Here is a 14,450-nt window from a genome sequence, read left to right on the forward strand (position 1 = left end):
CCCCAGGCCCCCGTTCGCTCTCCGTGGCCCCTGAGTTGCTGCGCAGGGAGGGGTCGGGTGGCGGGTGGGGCAGGCATCAGGATTCTGGACTCAAGTCCTGAGATCTGGAGGGCACCGTGCACCCACCAAAAGCACCACATCTCACGTGGCTTCAGCAGGGTTTGATCTTGTCAGGCATTGGTGGGATAGAGACAAAGTCACATATAGCCTTTAATGGTCTGGGTTTTCTAGAGGGGCAGATTTTTAAATTTTTGTTCCCTTGTCCCTCATGTGTACTTGTCAAACCGAACGTCAACTTACTTTTGGATTTGGGAAATGTGGTTACACAGCGTAAGAAGCGTATTCTAACCCGACGTCCCCATCAGAATGGCCCGGTGTACAGTAACGAGAGGAAGAAAACTGGAGGAATCACAGGGTTGGCGGGGGTGGGGTGACCCACGAAGCTCATTAACCGCAAAGGAAGGCCACAGAGACAGGACTGCGCTTTCCTGCAAAGTTTGCAAAAAGCTTTTCTGCTCGTTTGCAAACTAAGCGTCACCGAAAAAAGAAAAGGGGTGGGGTGGAAATGCAAAGTTTCCGCTGACAAATTCTGAGCAGGAGCAAATCCCAGCACAACCCCTCTCTCCAGGGCTGCAGTCAAATTCCGAAGGAGAGAGTTTAGGTCATGAGAAGAGAAACAGGAAGCACAGATTCATGCGAGCGTAGGGTAAAAACCCCAACATATGTCCATTTCTTATTTTCAAAAACAAGGTTAAACTGGGCAAAACAGATCGGTTATGCAGAAGTGGGGATAGCTTACCCTCGGTGGGGGAGGGGCAGCGACTCAAAGGGGGCCTGCGGGGGATCTCCAGGGACCACGAATTTGTGGGACCCACTGCCCCCATTGGCCCAGGGCTTTTCCATTCTGGGCAGGAAGGCGTCCCGGGGAGTGGACTGCTGGCCACCCCACTGGGGATGCTGTTTGTGGCTCTGAGGGCTGAGGACACAGGTGTGTTAAGTCTGTAGAATTCACAGCGGTAGATGCACGAGTGCTCACCTGTGCAGGCCCGTGACACCTGAATGAGAGGAGCAGACAGGAGGGGCGGGCATACCTGGGCCTGCAGCTCGGCTCTCTGGGCCTGCAGGAGGCAGAGCACCTCTTGGCTGTCCTCCAGCTGGCTCTGCAGGGTGGCCACCTCCCTTTCCGTCAAGAGCTTCGCCTGCACAAAGAAGCCAGACTCAGCACGCTCACACTCAGAGGAGAGGGGCCGCTGTGTTCTGCATGTTTACGTCCCCGCAAGTTCGCAGGCCAAGGCCCTAACCCCCAATGCATGGCATCTGGAGGTGGGACCTTTGGCAGGAGGGTTGGTTTAGATGAGATCATGAGGGTGGGGTCCTCACGATGGGATTAGTGTCCTTATTAGAAGAGGACGAGACACCAGGGCCCCCTCTTCCATGCGGGCAGGAAGGAAAGGACAGAGAGAGGGGTGGCATCTACCAGCCGGGATGGGGTTCTCCCCAGGGGCCAAATCTGCCAGCCCCCTGACCTTGGACTTCCAGCCTCCGGAACTGTAAGCAATAAGTGTCTGTTGGTTGAGCCACCTGGTCTACAGTATTTTGTCACAGCAGCCAAGCTGACTCAGGTAGGCCCACCGTGGCCACTCACTGCCTTTTCACTTTGTTTTCTAAGCCTGAGCCCTGAGCCAGAGCCACCAACTGTGCTGAGCTGTCCCCATGGCACACAGCAGGGGCCATGGTGACAGGGGAAGCCCTGTTGGTGCTCCCCGAATGTTTTGGAAATAGGTCCACCCTCAACCTCTCCACACTCTACAGAGCAGCTGCCCTTTTCCCACCAGCCTCTCCACATTATTCAGAAACATCTAAACCCCCTCCTGCGAGCCTGGCCTCTCTAGAGCAGCGCCTTCTGACACAGAGACACCCCCCCCCCGCCCCCTGCCGGGCAGAGTCACAGCCCAGCACGTTCACGGCCACCCACTGAAGGTTCCCCTGCTCTGCAGCTGCCTGCAAAGTGGCCAGAGCAACGAGACACAGAGAAAGTGAGAGCAAGGGAGGAGGAGTGGGCCTGGGGACAGAGCTGCCTAAGGATGGTGTGTTTCTTTCTGAGTCTCCCAGCGGAGATGTGCATTCTCTCAGTCTCTCTGTGTGTGTCTCTCTCCCTGTCTGTCAGTCTGTTTCTCTCTCTCTCTGTCCTCCCTGCTTCTCTGTGCCTCGGCTCCCGCCTCCCTGCCCCAAAGACACAGACGTGGGGACAGCTGGGAGCAGAGGGGACTCACGTTCTGGGTACCACTACATGGAGGATGTGCAAACATGCCAGCCGAGACCTGCAGCCTCAGCATGGACGCAGACACGGTGCAAATCCCTCACCCACCTCCCCGCCAGGGCCCAGCCTGCTTGTCTGGCCCCGTCTCTCCTCACCGCCCAGCTCCTACTTATACTAGATCCTCCCCATGTCCACCCACAGGTGCTCCCACAGTGCCTCGCGCACAGGAGGCCCTTGGATACTTACTGTAGAGGAAGGAGGACAGCCGGCAGCTGTCAGCTGGAAGCCGGCACTAACCAACACCCCCCAGCATGATGCTCCCTCCTTATAAATTTACAGATGATGCCACCTCAACACCTAAAGATGTCACTCTGGGATCCCAGGGGAACAAGACAGAAACAAGACTGGCTCTGCAACTGTGTCTGAGCTCAGACCAAGCAATCACCGTGTAACCACAGAAATGACCACTAACCCAAGTGACGGTGCTTAGTTACCAAGCACAGCCTTAGCCTCACCCCATACCTCGGCCTCCAAGGTACAAAATAGGGGGATATTCAGCCATAAGACCAGCCCCCCACCCCCCAACAGTACCCAGACCAGCGCAGGTCCCCATCCACGGCGTATACCCTCCCCTCCTGTGGGGAGTAATAAACCCAGCTTGATTTGACCACACGGGTGGCCCCAGGGACCTCTGGCTACAGGACACTGACTTTATGCTTTATGGACACATTAACCCCAGGCTCCTAGGAAGCAATGCTAATTATATCCTTTGTGCAAACTCAACGGGCATTTTCTAGGACAGTAACAAGAGTCAAAGGAGCAAACCTGAAAGCAACCAACTAGCTCGTATGTAGAATTTTTCAGCTGAGATTAATAACGAATGTGCTTCTTTCTAAATCTGCTTTTTAACGTGCACACGAATCCCTGAGCATCTTGCTAAAATGCAGATTCTGACACAGTGGGTCTGCTGGGGGTGGGGCTGCAGATGCTGCATTTGTCTCAAGCTCCCGGGCGACGATGCTGAGGGTCTCTGATGATCACTGACGCTATTAAACTAGGTCTAGATGGCTCTACATTCGTACAACTCAGAAGAACAGGGTTACAAGGGAACAGATGATATGTGCTTTAAAAGTGTGCTCTGATGTAAAACACCTATGAATTAAAGGAAAAATGTCTGAAAAACAGAACTAAAGTGTCTGGAAAGAAGTCTCTGACAAAGAAAATTATGCTTTAGGAGAAGCTGTTTTTTAGGCCTTAGTGGTAACCCCAGTTCAGTTGGGGTCATTGGTGGGCAATGTGGACAAGAATATCCCCGTCAAGCCCCAAAAAAGTAACTCTCCTGCCTCTTAGATGTTACTTGGCAGGGTTCAAAAGTGTCTCTGAAAGCAAATTTGGGGATTTCTTTAGCTTTGATATAAAAAATTAGGTTCAAACAAACACCCTAGCCCACTGGTTCTCCAGGGTGTGGGCCTGGGTAGACCTCTGTCCTAAGTCATCCTTGCAGAAAAACCCAGAGTCTTCTCAGTTGAACCGTCTACAAAACCCTGTCCCAGCGTAACATTCCTCTGAAGAAAGGACACATGACATTTTTGTTTTAATCTGCATCCTTTTCAGTTTATTTGTACAATATCATATCATGCATCACAAAATCCTATAAACCACATTAGGGGAAAAAATACATCAATATCGTGTTGCCCTGCTAGCGAGCTAAGTGAGGAAGGGATTTGGAACATATTGGGAATAAGGTTTTACATCCAAATCCCAGTTTTTTAAAAATCGGCTTCAATCACCTCTATCCTTTCCCAAGAGTTTTCATGCCCCAGACTAGCAGAGCCTGACCTTGAAAATAGAGTCACTAATTGTCTGAGGTTCTCTGTATTCAAAATTATGGTCAAATTGATAAGGGGAATAAGAAAACAAACAACCCAATAAAAAAATATGGGCAAAAGTCTTGGGTAGATAGTCCAACAAAGAAGCTATACAAATGGCAAATAAGCACATGAAAAGATGCTCAACATCTTTAAGGCGTGAGGGGAGGCAAGTTAAAAGCACAGCGAGATACACAACATACCTATTAGAGTAGCAAACCAAAGTAAAACCCGACACACCCAGCGTTGACAAGGAAGCAAAGCGACAGAAACTTCCATCCATTGCCAGTGGGGATGCAGCAGGGCTACAGTGCTTGGGAAACAGTCTGGAAGTTTCTTATAAACTAGACAAGGAAGGACAGCCCGCAATCCTCAAGAGGAAATACCTAAGAAGATGGTCAGGGGCACAGTTTATGTCCTCAGATGTCTAAATACCCACGTTCACCGTCTGAGTGAAAGAGCAGAAGAGTGAACTTCGAATGTGAACCCGCAGTGGGGGTGACCTGACGCCTCTCCCTGGGTCTCTGGGCTCCCGGGGCTGCAGGACAAATCCCCACATGCGGTTTTGCAGCCGCCTGGGCTCCCGTTCTTACCTCCCTCGTGCCACTGGTTAAGGCGGCTGCTTGCGGGGTGGTCTGGATGATCTGCTGCAGGATGCTGACGTAGGTCTGAATCTCCAGAAGGTTCTGTTGGGGGAGGAAAGCGTTCTCATGAGAACTTGAGCTCCCCACATTTTCCCCTTCCAGTACCAGGTGACCTGCAGGATGAATACCTTCACGTGTCCCACCGCCACAAATAGGACAGACGGTGATGGGGGCGGAGGACGCTTTATGCCTCCTTTAATCTGCATGAGAACACTGGGCTCGATGAATAAACCGAGGCTTAGTTCATGTCACCTTCCCTTCAGTCCCGTGGCTGCCCTGCCGCTGTCTCCATAGCGCCCTGGATGCAGGGTTATCAGAAAAGCAGGGATGGGGGACAAAGAGGTCCCGGAGGGCACAAAGGACCTTGCTGACTGCAGCACAGGCGGTGCTTCAGAGGACAGGCTGTGGCCAGTCCGGTGGGGACTGCCTCACTCACTAGGTGCACGTGGCCTCAGGCAAGGTATTCAAACCGGCTAAACCTCCGATTCTTCCACAAAAGAGGGATTAACAACCTGAAGGCAATGCCTGGTCCCTTTCACCAGCAGATCACCTGGGCCTGCTCCGTGCATGAGAGCTGCCGACGTAGCACAGCTGCCCCCTCTGCAGAGCTGCCCTCGGCCACACAGTGGTCATCCTGCCAGGAAGCTATGCAACTGCCCCCAATGCCACACCATGCCCCACCCGGACCAATGCCTCCTGGCTCAGGACACAAGACCAACCCTCTTGCCTCAAGGTGGGACCAAGCTTGTGGTGTGATTCACGCTCCAGAGCCCCCATGGGATCAGGCTGAGCCTGGACTCCAGCTCAGCCCCTTCCCCTGCGCCTTCCTAACCCCCATCCCACCTATAGGCACCTCAGGCTCTGCTGACAGGGAACCTAGGACACTGTCTCTTGAGGCTGTTTTTTGGGATTCAGTGAGACAATGCAGCAGGCACCCACAGAGACAGGAAGGGACTCTGATGCTGCCTGAGCACTTGCCAAGTTCCAGGTTGTACCAGGTGCTTCACCCATATTACTTCACGTTGCCTCAGTGTGACTTTCCCCAGAAGCAGACAGTTATAGATCGAAAGTTGTGTCCCTCCAAAATTCATGTGCTGAAGCCCTAACCCCCAGCAGGATGGTATTTGGAGGTGGGACCTTTGGGGAACAATTAAATTTAGATGAGGGCATGAAGGTGGGGCCCCCAGGGTGGGATTAGTGCCCTGATAAGAAAGGCAGTCACTCTCTCTATGGATACGGATCTAGGAAAGGCCAGGTGAGTGCATGGCAAAAAGGCAGCCGTCTGCAAGCCAGGAAGAGGGTCCTCACCAGAACCCAACCCTGCCGGCATGCTGATCTCGGTGCTCCAGGCTCCAGAACTGAGAGGAATGAATTTCTGTTGCTCATAAGCCACCCAGTCTGTGGTACTTCGTCATAGCAGCCCCAGCTGAGTAAGATACAGACCCTGGGGGAAGGATCTGCGTGCAAATAGTTTGCTTGGGCAAAGATGTCAGGAAACATGAGCAGTGGAGCAGGGAGGTGAGACGCTGTGTTTTCAGGTGAATTACCCCTGTGGGCACCAGTCCTAGCGGGCTCTCTGGGAGCCGGTGCAGAGGGAGCTGGGGTACATGTCCACCAACTCCATCCGTCCCTGGCTGAGGCTGCCCCCTCAGCATTAACTCCCCAACACTTCCTGGGAGGCAGACCTGCCCTCCGCTGCCTGGTGCACATCCGTCCTGAGGCAGAGACACAGATACTGCAGCTGGAGGGAGGCCAGGCTCCCTGGAGAGGTCAGCCCCGAGGGTTGAGGGTCATGGCCAGGCCCACAGGTGTCTATGCTCAGATGACATGGCTGTGCAGGAAGGAGAGTCTGGCGTTTGCATTTCGAAGATGAAGAAGCTCAGAGAGGTTAGGTCACTGGCCCTTGGTTACACAGCTCCAGGACTGGACATTTCCAGAACACCAAAGCCCCCCCAACGTGAGGCCTGTGAGAAGCTGGCAGGGGTGGGGGCAGAGCACAGCGCTACATGCGAGGAGGCCCCTACATGCCATGTGTTCCCTCAGAGACAGCGCTAAAAAATTACGATTTTTGCATTTTTTCCATTTTCTGAGCTGAACCAGTCAACAGGCTACAGCTTAATCAAGACGGATCTGTGTGCAATTACTCTGTGGACTGTGACGTCCTGCACAGATACTGGCTCTCCCCGACCCATAACCCCCTCACACACACACACACACCGCCCCCCCACACATACACATACACACACACACCACACACTGCCCCACCCCACACACACACACCACACACTGCCACCCCTCCCACAGCCCCGCAGGTCTGGCTCACTAGGTGCCGTCCAGCGACCAGCCCAGCCCCGCATGGTTCGAGACATCGCACACAGGGCAGCCCACTCCAGCCACCCCATTTTTTCAGCCACGAGTGCCCTGAACTGGTTTTTTGGGGGGAAGGGCTACAGAAGGGTCATGGTTACCTTTTTGTACCTGTCCTTGGCCGCACTGATGTCATCCTGCAGAAACTGGGCTTCGATCTGAAGGCGCAGGTTACTCAGCAGGGCTTCATCTGCCTCCTGCAATGAGAGGCATCGACTCTGAGGGGCCGCGGGGGGCGGGGGGCGGAGAGCATGGGCGTGGGTGTGACATCGGCCGGGTCTTACCAAAATGCAGACTTGTTTGGTGGGTCTGGGAGGGCGTCTGAGATTCTGCATTTCTAGCCAAGCACTGGGTTAGCCCCTTGGACCTGGTCTAGAATAGTAGTTCTCAGCTGAGAGTGATTTTGCCCCCAAGGGGACATTTGGCACAATCTCGAGGCTTTTTAAATTGTCACCACTTGGTGGGGGAGGGGTGGTGCAGGGGCGGGCGGGAGGTGGGGGTGTTATCTTAAAGGGGGGGTTATCTTAAAGAACTTAAGAGTTGTGCTAGATCAGGTCGGTCGATTTGAATCGTTAGCGATGCACCGTCACACATGCCTTTTGTGCAGGTGTATGCGAGCCAAAATTAAATAAGTTGGGGCTTCCCTGGTGGCGCAGTGGTTAAAAATCCACCTGCCAATGCAGGGGACACAGGTTCAATCCCTAGTCTGGGAAGATCCCACACGCTGCGGAGCAACTAAGCCCGCGAGCCACAACTACTGAGCCCACGCGCCACAACTACTGAAGTCCGCGCACCTACAGCCCATGCTCCACAACAGGAGAAGCCACCGCAATGAGAAGCCCGTGCACTACAATGAAGAGTAGCTCCCGCTCGTCGCAACTAGAGAAAGCCCCCGCGCAGCAACGAAGACCCAATGCAGCCAAAATAATAATAATAATAATAAAATTTTTTAAATTAAATGTTATTCTAATACAGGGTTGTCCAACCCTCAGGCATAATTTTAAATTTCTTAGTAGCCCCATTAAATAAAAGAAACAGGTGAAATTAATTTTAACAATATATTTTATTTCACCCAATATACCCAAAATCTTATCATTTTATCATGTCATCAACATTTTAAAAGCTATTGATGAGATATTTTCCCTTTTTCCAGGCTAGGTCTTTGAAACCTGGTGTGTATTTCACACTCACAACACATCACATCGATTTGAACTCTCTGCATTTTGACCCCTCCCCAGCCTCACATGGCTAGTGGCCCCTGCGCTGGACACGGAAGGTCTAGAGGACTGATTTTAGACACGTGGACCATCTTGTCTTCCTCAGTGTCTCCTGCTCTAGGGTGAATCCCACAGCCCTTTCAGCCTCTAATTTCCAGTTACCAAATCCTTTCCCCTGAAGACTCTGAAATCCCTTCATGGATACCAGGGATGCCAACGCTGGGCAAACAGGTGGGGAGGGAAGAAGGGAAGGACCCCAAGACCCAGAGCCGGTTCCTCACCCGCAGCCCCTGGACTCTCCTGCATGCTTTCCCCGAGGTGCCACCCACTTCTCAGCCCTGGAGCTGGGCCTCCGCTGTCCAAGCTCCGCTGCCCATCGAGAGAAGCAACAGCGTGTGTGAAAATCACACCCTTTAAGGGACCCACCCATGGTCTGAAGTATTATTTTTAAATCAGAAGTAAAAGCATGAACCAAATTATTAAAAGGGATGCATGTCACCAGGTACAGGGCTCTGAACTAAAATAATGTGAAATCCGTCTTTGGGTGTTTTAGCTTCCGGGTTCATTCTTTTGATAAATGAGTTAACCAGTCGCTGACTTTTGATACGCTCTGCCTTCAGGAGTTTACCATCCTGGGGGCTTAATGAGGGGTCCTCAAGTCCTGTGTCACAGGGATGGTCACACAGAGTACAATGAAAACACAACAGTATTGCCCTTGTTTCAAGACCTGTGCTGTCCGACTCTCCCCACCCCCCCAGCCCCCGGGAGAGCAGAGCATTACTGATGCTCTTGTGCAAATGCCCCAGGGAAGGTGGGATGCCCCTTGGAGGTCCTGGTGAATGGCTTTCTGAATTACTCAGGACTGTCACATAAGCCTGGGGAAGCCCCTTCATGACAGACATGGTGAAGGAAAGTAAGCCTGGGTGTCTTTCCAGCAGTGGGAAAGGGCTGAGGAACCAGATAGATCCTGGGTAATTTACAGGCCTTGGGAAGGACAGAAACCAGGGAAGTCCCAGCAATCTAAGCAGCTGGGGTCCACGGCACAGCCCTTGGGATGACCCAGCTTCAAAGGCATTCATCTCTGCCCCCAGGAGTCACATCTCTGAGAGAGAGCTGCGATTGGCCCACATGGTCACATGACTGTCGTCTTGCGGACAATCCTACTAGGACTACACTGACGGGAAGGAAAATCAGCCCCACCCCCTTGAGGCACGGTGGTTCCTTGTGAAAGTGATTCTCAGCTCTGGGGATGGGACACTGCTGAGTGGGCGTGGCTAAATCCGGGTCAGAGAGGAGGCAGTGCGGGGTGGAGACCTGAGCTTCACCTTCACTTTCGGGATGCTTTTCTACTCTCCCCACCCTCGGCCCCTCAAGATTGCTGAGGATGGAATGGGGCAGGGAATTCTCAAACGTCTTAATTTTTACCAAAAATTCACCCACAACTGATACACAATTACTCGAGCTGAAGAACTGAAAGTGAGGTTTCAAGGACCTTTTGTGTTATTACTTATAAAGGGATTGAACACTCAAGATTTTAGAAATAGAAGGGACCCTGGGACTTCCCTGGTTGCGCAGTGGTTAAGACTCCAAGCTCCCAATGCAGGAGGCCCGGGTTCGATCCGTGGTCAGGGAACTAGATCCCACATGCATGCTGCAACTAAGAGTTCACATGCCACAACTAAGGAGCCCTCGAGCCGCAACTAAGACCCGGTGCAACCAAATTAATTAATTAAAAAAAAAATAGAAGGGACCCTAAAGGTCATTGGTCCTCACACTTTTTAAAGCCACATGTGTCATCCTTCAAACAAAATATCCCAGGGAAGCCAACATACAGAAGGAAAGCAGAGATGTGCTTCTTGAAGGACAGGACGGGGGACAGGAACCCCGATCGGCTGGCAACCCTCCTCCCTCAGAGGCCCTTCAGCAAATCCATGGAACCCGAGGACTCTGACAAACGCAGCTCAGAAACTGGAGTCTCACCTTACGGACGGGGAGATATCGCACCAGTGGGCCGTTCAGCTAGTTAACAGAGGTTAACTGGAGATAATGGGAATGCGATCTTCCCTCTACTAGTCAGGAGTTGAGGGCTGAGTCCTGACCCTGTCCTGCAAGGTGCTTGCTGTTCGTCCCCCACCTCCCTCTCAGGGTCAAGCCAAACAACCGCTCTTAGGTCCCATCAGCCAACCTTTAAAAGAGTGACACTCCCAAAGGTGCGTTGCTGCCGCTGGAATGTGCAGTTGCTGATACGGGGAGAAGAATTCGTGTGGAAGTGTTTTCTTTTGTTTGCACCAGAACCCAGAAATGTGTAGACGCTTGTGTTTTTATTATGCTTTTGGATGCTGTCAGCTGCATTTTCCAAAGCTCCACCCGCCGAAGCGTCTAGATTTTTCCAAATCGAGACTCTGGGCCAATATTCTAATTTTAGAAAACACTCCAGCCCTGATACTGTGTATGGTTTCATCGAGGCCAGTGGTTCTCAAAGTGTGGTCCCTGGACCACACCATCTGGAAATGATTAGAAACGTAAAAAATCTGGTGGATCCCAGACCTACCGGATCAGAATTTCTGGGGTGGAGGCCCAGGAATCTGTGTTTTAACATGCCCTCCAGGTGATTCTGATGCACAGGAAGTTTCAGAACCGCTAGCCTAGACGATTTTTGAGAAAGTAACTGAAGAAATAACTAGAGTCCTATATACCCTTGAAAAATCAGCCTTGCCAACCCAGTCACAGAGGTGCTGGAAAGCCATTAAAAACCCAACTGTCTGTATCCACATGCAGCCCCAAATCCAGCCCAACTAAAAAAATAAACAAAAACCAAAAAAAAAACAACTGCTAAAGAATGGGTATTCAAATTCATTAAGATTTCTAGTTAATTAGGGTTTGATTAAAAAAAACACCTACTGGGCTTCCCTGGTGGCGCAGTGGTTGAGAGTCCGCCTGCCGATGCAGGGGACACGGGTTTGTGCCCCGGTCCGGGAAGATCCCACATGTCGCGGCGCGGCTGGGCCCGTGAGCCATGGCCGCTGAGCCTGCGCGTCTGGAGCCTGTGCTCCGCAACAGGAGAGGCCACAACAGTGAGAGGCCTGCGTACCGCAAAAAGAAATAAAAATAAAAATAAAAAAACACCTACTTCAATCCTGGACGTCAAAAACCTTTCCAAAAATGTTAGAGCTGCTTTCCTTCCAGGGCTCACGCTGACCTGGAGGAGCTGGGCACGTCCCTCCACTCCCCACACTCCCTCTTCCCACCACCTTGCCTTCCTCGACTCCACTCTCACCCTCTGCATCCTTCCTCACGCTTCCTCTGCCTTCTGTTCTTCCAGCCGCCCACTGCCAGCCTCCTCCTACACTCTTCTTCCCCAGATGGCTCTCCTCTTCTCCAGAAGTTCATTTCCAGCCTCAGAGGAATTCCTGGACGTATGAAGGCTTGTAGCCCTGAAATCAAAAGCTTCGTGCCCCATCCTTTCACCCCCCCTGAACTCCCCTGCCTCTTGCTCCTTTCCAGACACGTTTAAGATACACGACTTACATGGAAAAGCACATACGGCAGCTTTAGGTATTTTCTAAAATTGTTTTCCGGTGAAAGCATTCGACTAGCACCTACATTATTTTCGAATTGGCAATATACATAATGAGTCCTAGAGATTAGCCAAACCCAAATATTTTAAAGTCATCAGTTCTAGGGACTTCCCTGGTGGTCCAGTGGTTAAGATTCTGTGCTCCCGATGCAGGGGACCCGGGTTCAATCCCTGGTCGGGGAACTAGATCCCACATGCTGCAACTAAAGATCCTGCGTGCCACAACTAAAGACCTGGCTCAGCCAAAATAAATACTTTCTTTTAAAAAAAGTCATCAGTTCTAATAACTTTTAATAGAGTATAATCTGTAAAAATACTGAATCACTATGTTGTATACCTAAAACTAATAGTGGGAATCAACTATACTTCAATAAAAAATTAAGAATAAAAAACAAAAAAAAATGTCAATAGACAAACATAAAATAAAAGTCGCCAGGAATGCTTACCACATCCAAAGGCTGAAAATCTGAATAACTTTGGCCCGAGTATGTAAGTCGTATGTTGAGGAATTTATTTCATTTCCAAGTGCATAGCAACGAGCGGCTTGCCTTAACCTATGTGGCTGTTAATACAGGCACTCTGCTCTGGAGGTTTAATTACCTGGGCAGTATACATAGATGGCAGCTTTATGAACATGGTTGCAACCAGTCCTGTCCATACATTGTGATATTTTCCAAGCCAGACTCAAAGACTGGGTCAGAGATTCCTAGTGTACCCCATTTCACACGGCCACACCCAAGGATCAATCCCTTCCAAAGGGACCAAAGGAAACGGACATTAGGCTGCGTTGACAGTCAAAACCCAGATGATGTGATGTCTGTAGATATTCAAAGCTTTGTCAACTAAAATCAGTGATATGACCGACAGCCAACAAGATGTGAATTCTACTGTACCATTTCACCTCCTTCTTCTCCAGTGACCATCTCAGTGGACAGAGAACCTGAAGGTCCAGCTGGCTGACCCTTGAGCGGCTGTCTTAATTTGAGTTTTCAGAAACAGACCCCGAGGAAAGGACTGGGAAAGGGTCCCTTATCTGAGAGGTAATCCCAGGAGCACTGGAAGGGGTGGGGTAGTGACACAGGGAAAAGAACAAAGCCAATAAAGGTGTGGAATGAGCGGGTTCCCACTGTGGGCAATGGGCTCAGTCCTGCTGGGGACCCCCCAGGAGACTGGGAAACTCACCTCTGAACTGTCGGGACGAAGGGTGGGCCAGCCAGGGACTCAGCCACCCCCTCCTGTCCCCCAGTGGCTGAGGGTCGCCCCTGGGGTGCTAATGCCCACACTTCTGGACTGTGCCCCCTGCCACTGCAGACGTTCCCAAGCCAGACAGATGCAGGAAGCTGCCAGCAGGCTCAGCATCTCTATGTGACATTGAGGGAGGCCTGGCAGGATGGACAGGGCACCAACATCTAATGGGAAGTGGCCACCTTCACCCAGAGACTCCGGCTCTGCGTCTGTCTCCTGAGAGACAGCGGTTCCCTGACTGTCCTTGGGAGGGAAAGAATGAGCCTTGGACACAGAGCACCTGGCTCTTGCCCACACCTGCCGCGGGTGGGCTGCGGGTCTCTGAAGTCGTTTAGCCTCAGCAAGGGTGAGTTCCCCCCTGACAGAGGGGCGATCGGACCGGGTTATCTGAGGGTAAAATAAACAAAATCCAAAAGGCTGTTCCGAGGCTCCCGTGAGCTACTGCAGGGACCTCCCGATTCACTGTATTTGCATCCTGTGCCTGTGATTTCTGCTACATCCAAAATCTTCTACTATTACTCACCCCATATTTTTTTCAAATTGATTCATGTTTATTGACATGCATTTAAAAAGAAACTTTTTTTTTAATGTCACCTGCTATAGAGAAAAGGTAGTCATAAAAATAAATTCACAGCTATTAAAAAGGTGTTCCATGGGCTTCCCTGGTGGCACAGTGGTTGGGAGTCCGCCTGCCGATGCAGGGGACGCGGGGTCGTGCCCCAGTCTGGGAGGATCCCACATACCGTGGAGCGGCTGGGCCCGATGCGCCATGGCCGCTGGGCCTGCGCGTCCGGAGCCTGTGCTCCGCGACGGGGGAGGCCGCAGCGGTGAGAGGCCCGCGTACCGCAAAAAAAAAAAAAAAAAAAAAAAAAGGTGTTCCTCCACGCACTCCCACTCCACCAGGGGTACGCAGCCACTTCCCAAGAAAACTAAGCTGGCGTCCATCACATCGAGTGACCTGTAATAACAACTGTAACAGGCAGGTCACGTGCATTATTATGTCATTTAACTCTCACCAGGCATGCAGACGGACACCTGCTCCTATGGTGGTGGGAACTAGCATTGCTCCCATTTTCCAGACGAAGAAGCTGAGCCTCAGAGAGGGATACTGAGCGACAGCGTGAAGGGTCTTGCTAGCAGGCTACCCTCCCGTTGTGGATGGCACAGTTCTTGTGGGGAGAAGTGTCTTTCCCTGGACCCGGGAACAGCCACTCCGATGTGCTGCCCCCGCCCGCCCGCGTGCTTGGTCCCATCTTTCCCCAGAACCTTCGT

At 51.7% G+C, this 14,450-nt stretch overlaps 1 protein-coding gene across 1 annotated transcript in view; it reads right to left on the bottom strand.

Annotated features, from left to right (window-relative positions):
- The window catches only part of BFSP1 (beaded filament structural protein 1), a gene marked incomplete at both ends in the record, with an annotated part of 35,739 nt that overhangs the window by 13,229 nt on the left and 8,060 nt on the right, over window positions 1-14,450 (bottom strand). Inside the window, 3 exons of the mRNA XM_082857141.1 lie at window positions 1,092-1,199; window positions 4,722-4,814; window positions 7,241-7,336. Coding sequence (XP_082713267.1) covers window positions 1,092-1,199; window positions 4,722-4,814; window positions 7,241-7,336 — 297 coding nt within the window. The remainder of the gene's footprint in view (window positions 1-1,091; window positions 1,200-4,721; window positions 4,815-7,240; window positions 7,337-14,450) is intronic.

This window comes from Leucopleurus acutus (assembly GCF_964270905.1).
Source record: "Leucopleurus acutus genome assembly, chromosome: 16".
NCBI classification, from domain to species: domain Eukaryota; kingdom Metazoa; phylum Chordata; class Mammalia; order Artiodactyla; family Delphinidae; genus Leucopleurus; species Leucopleurus acutus.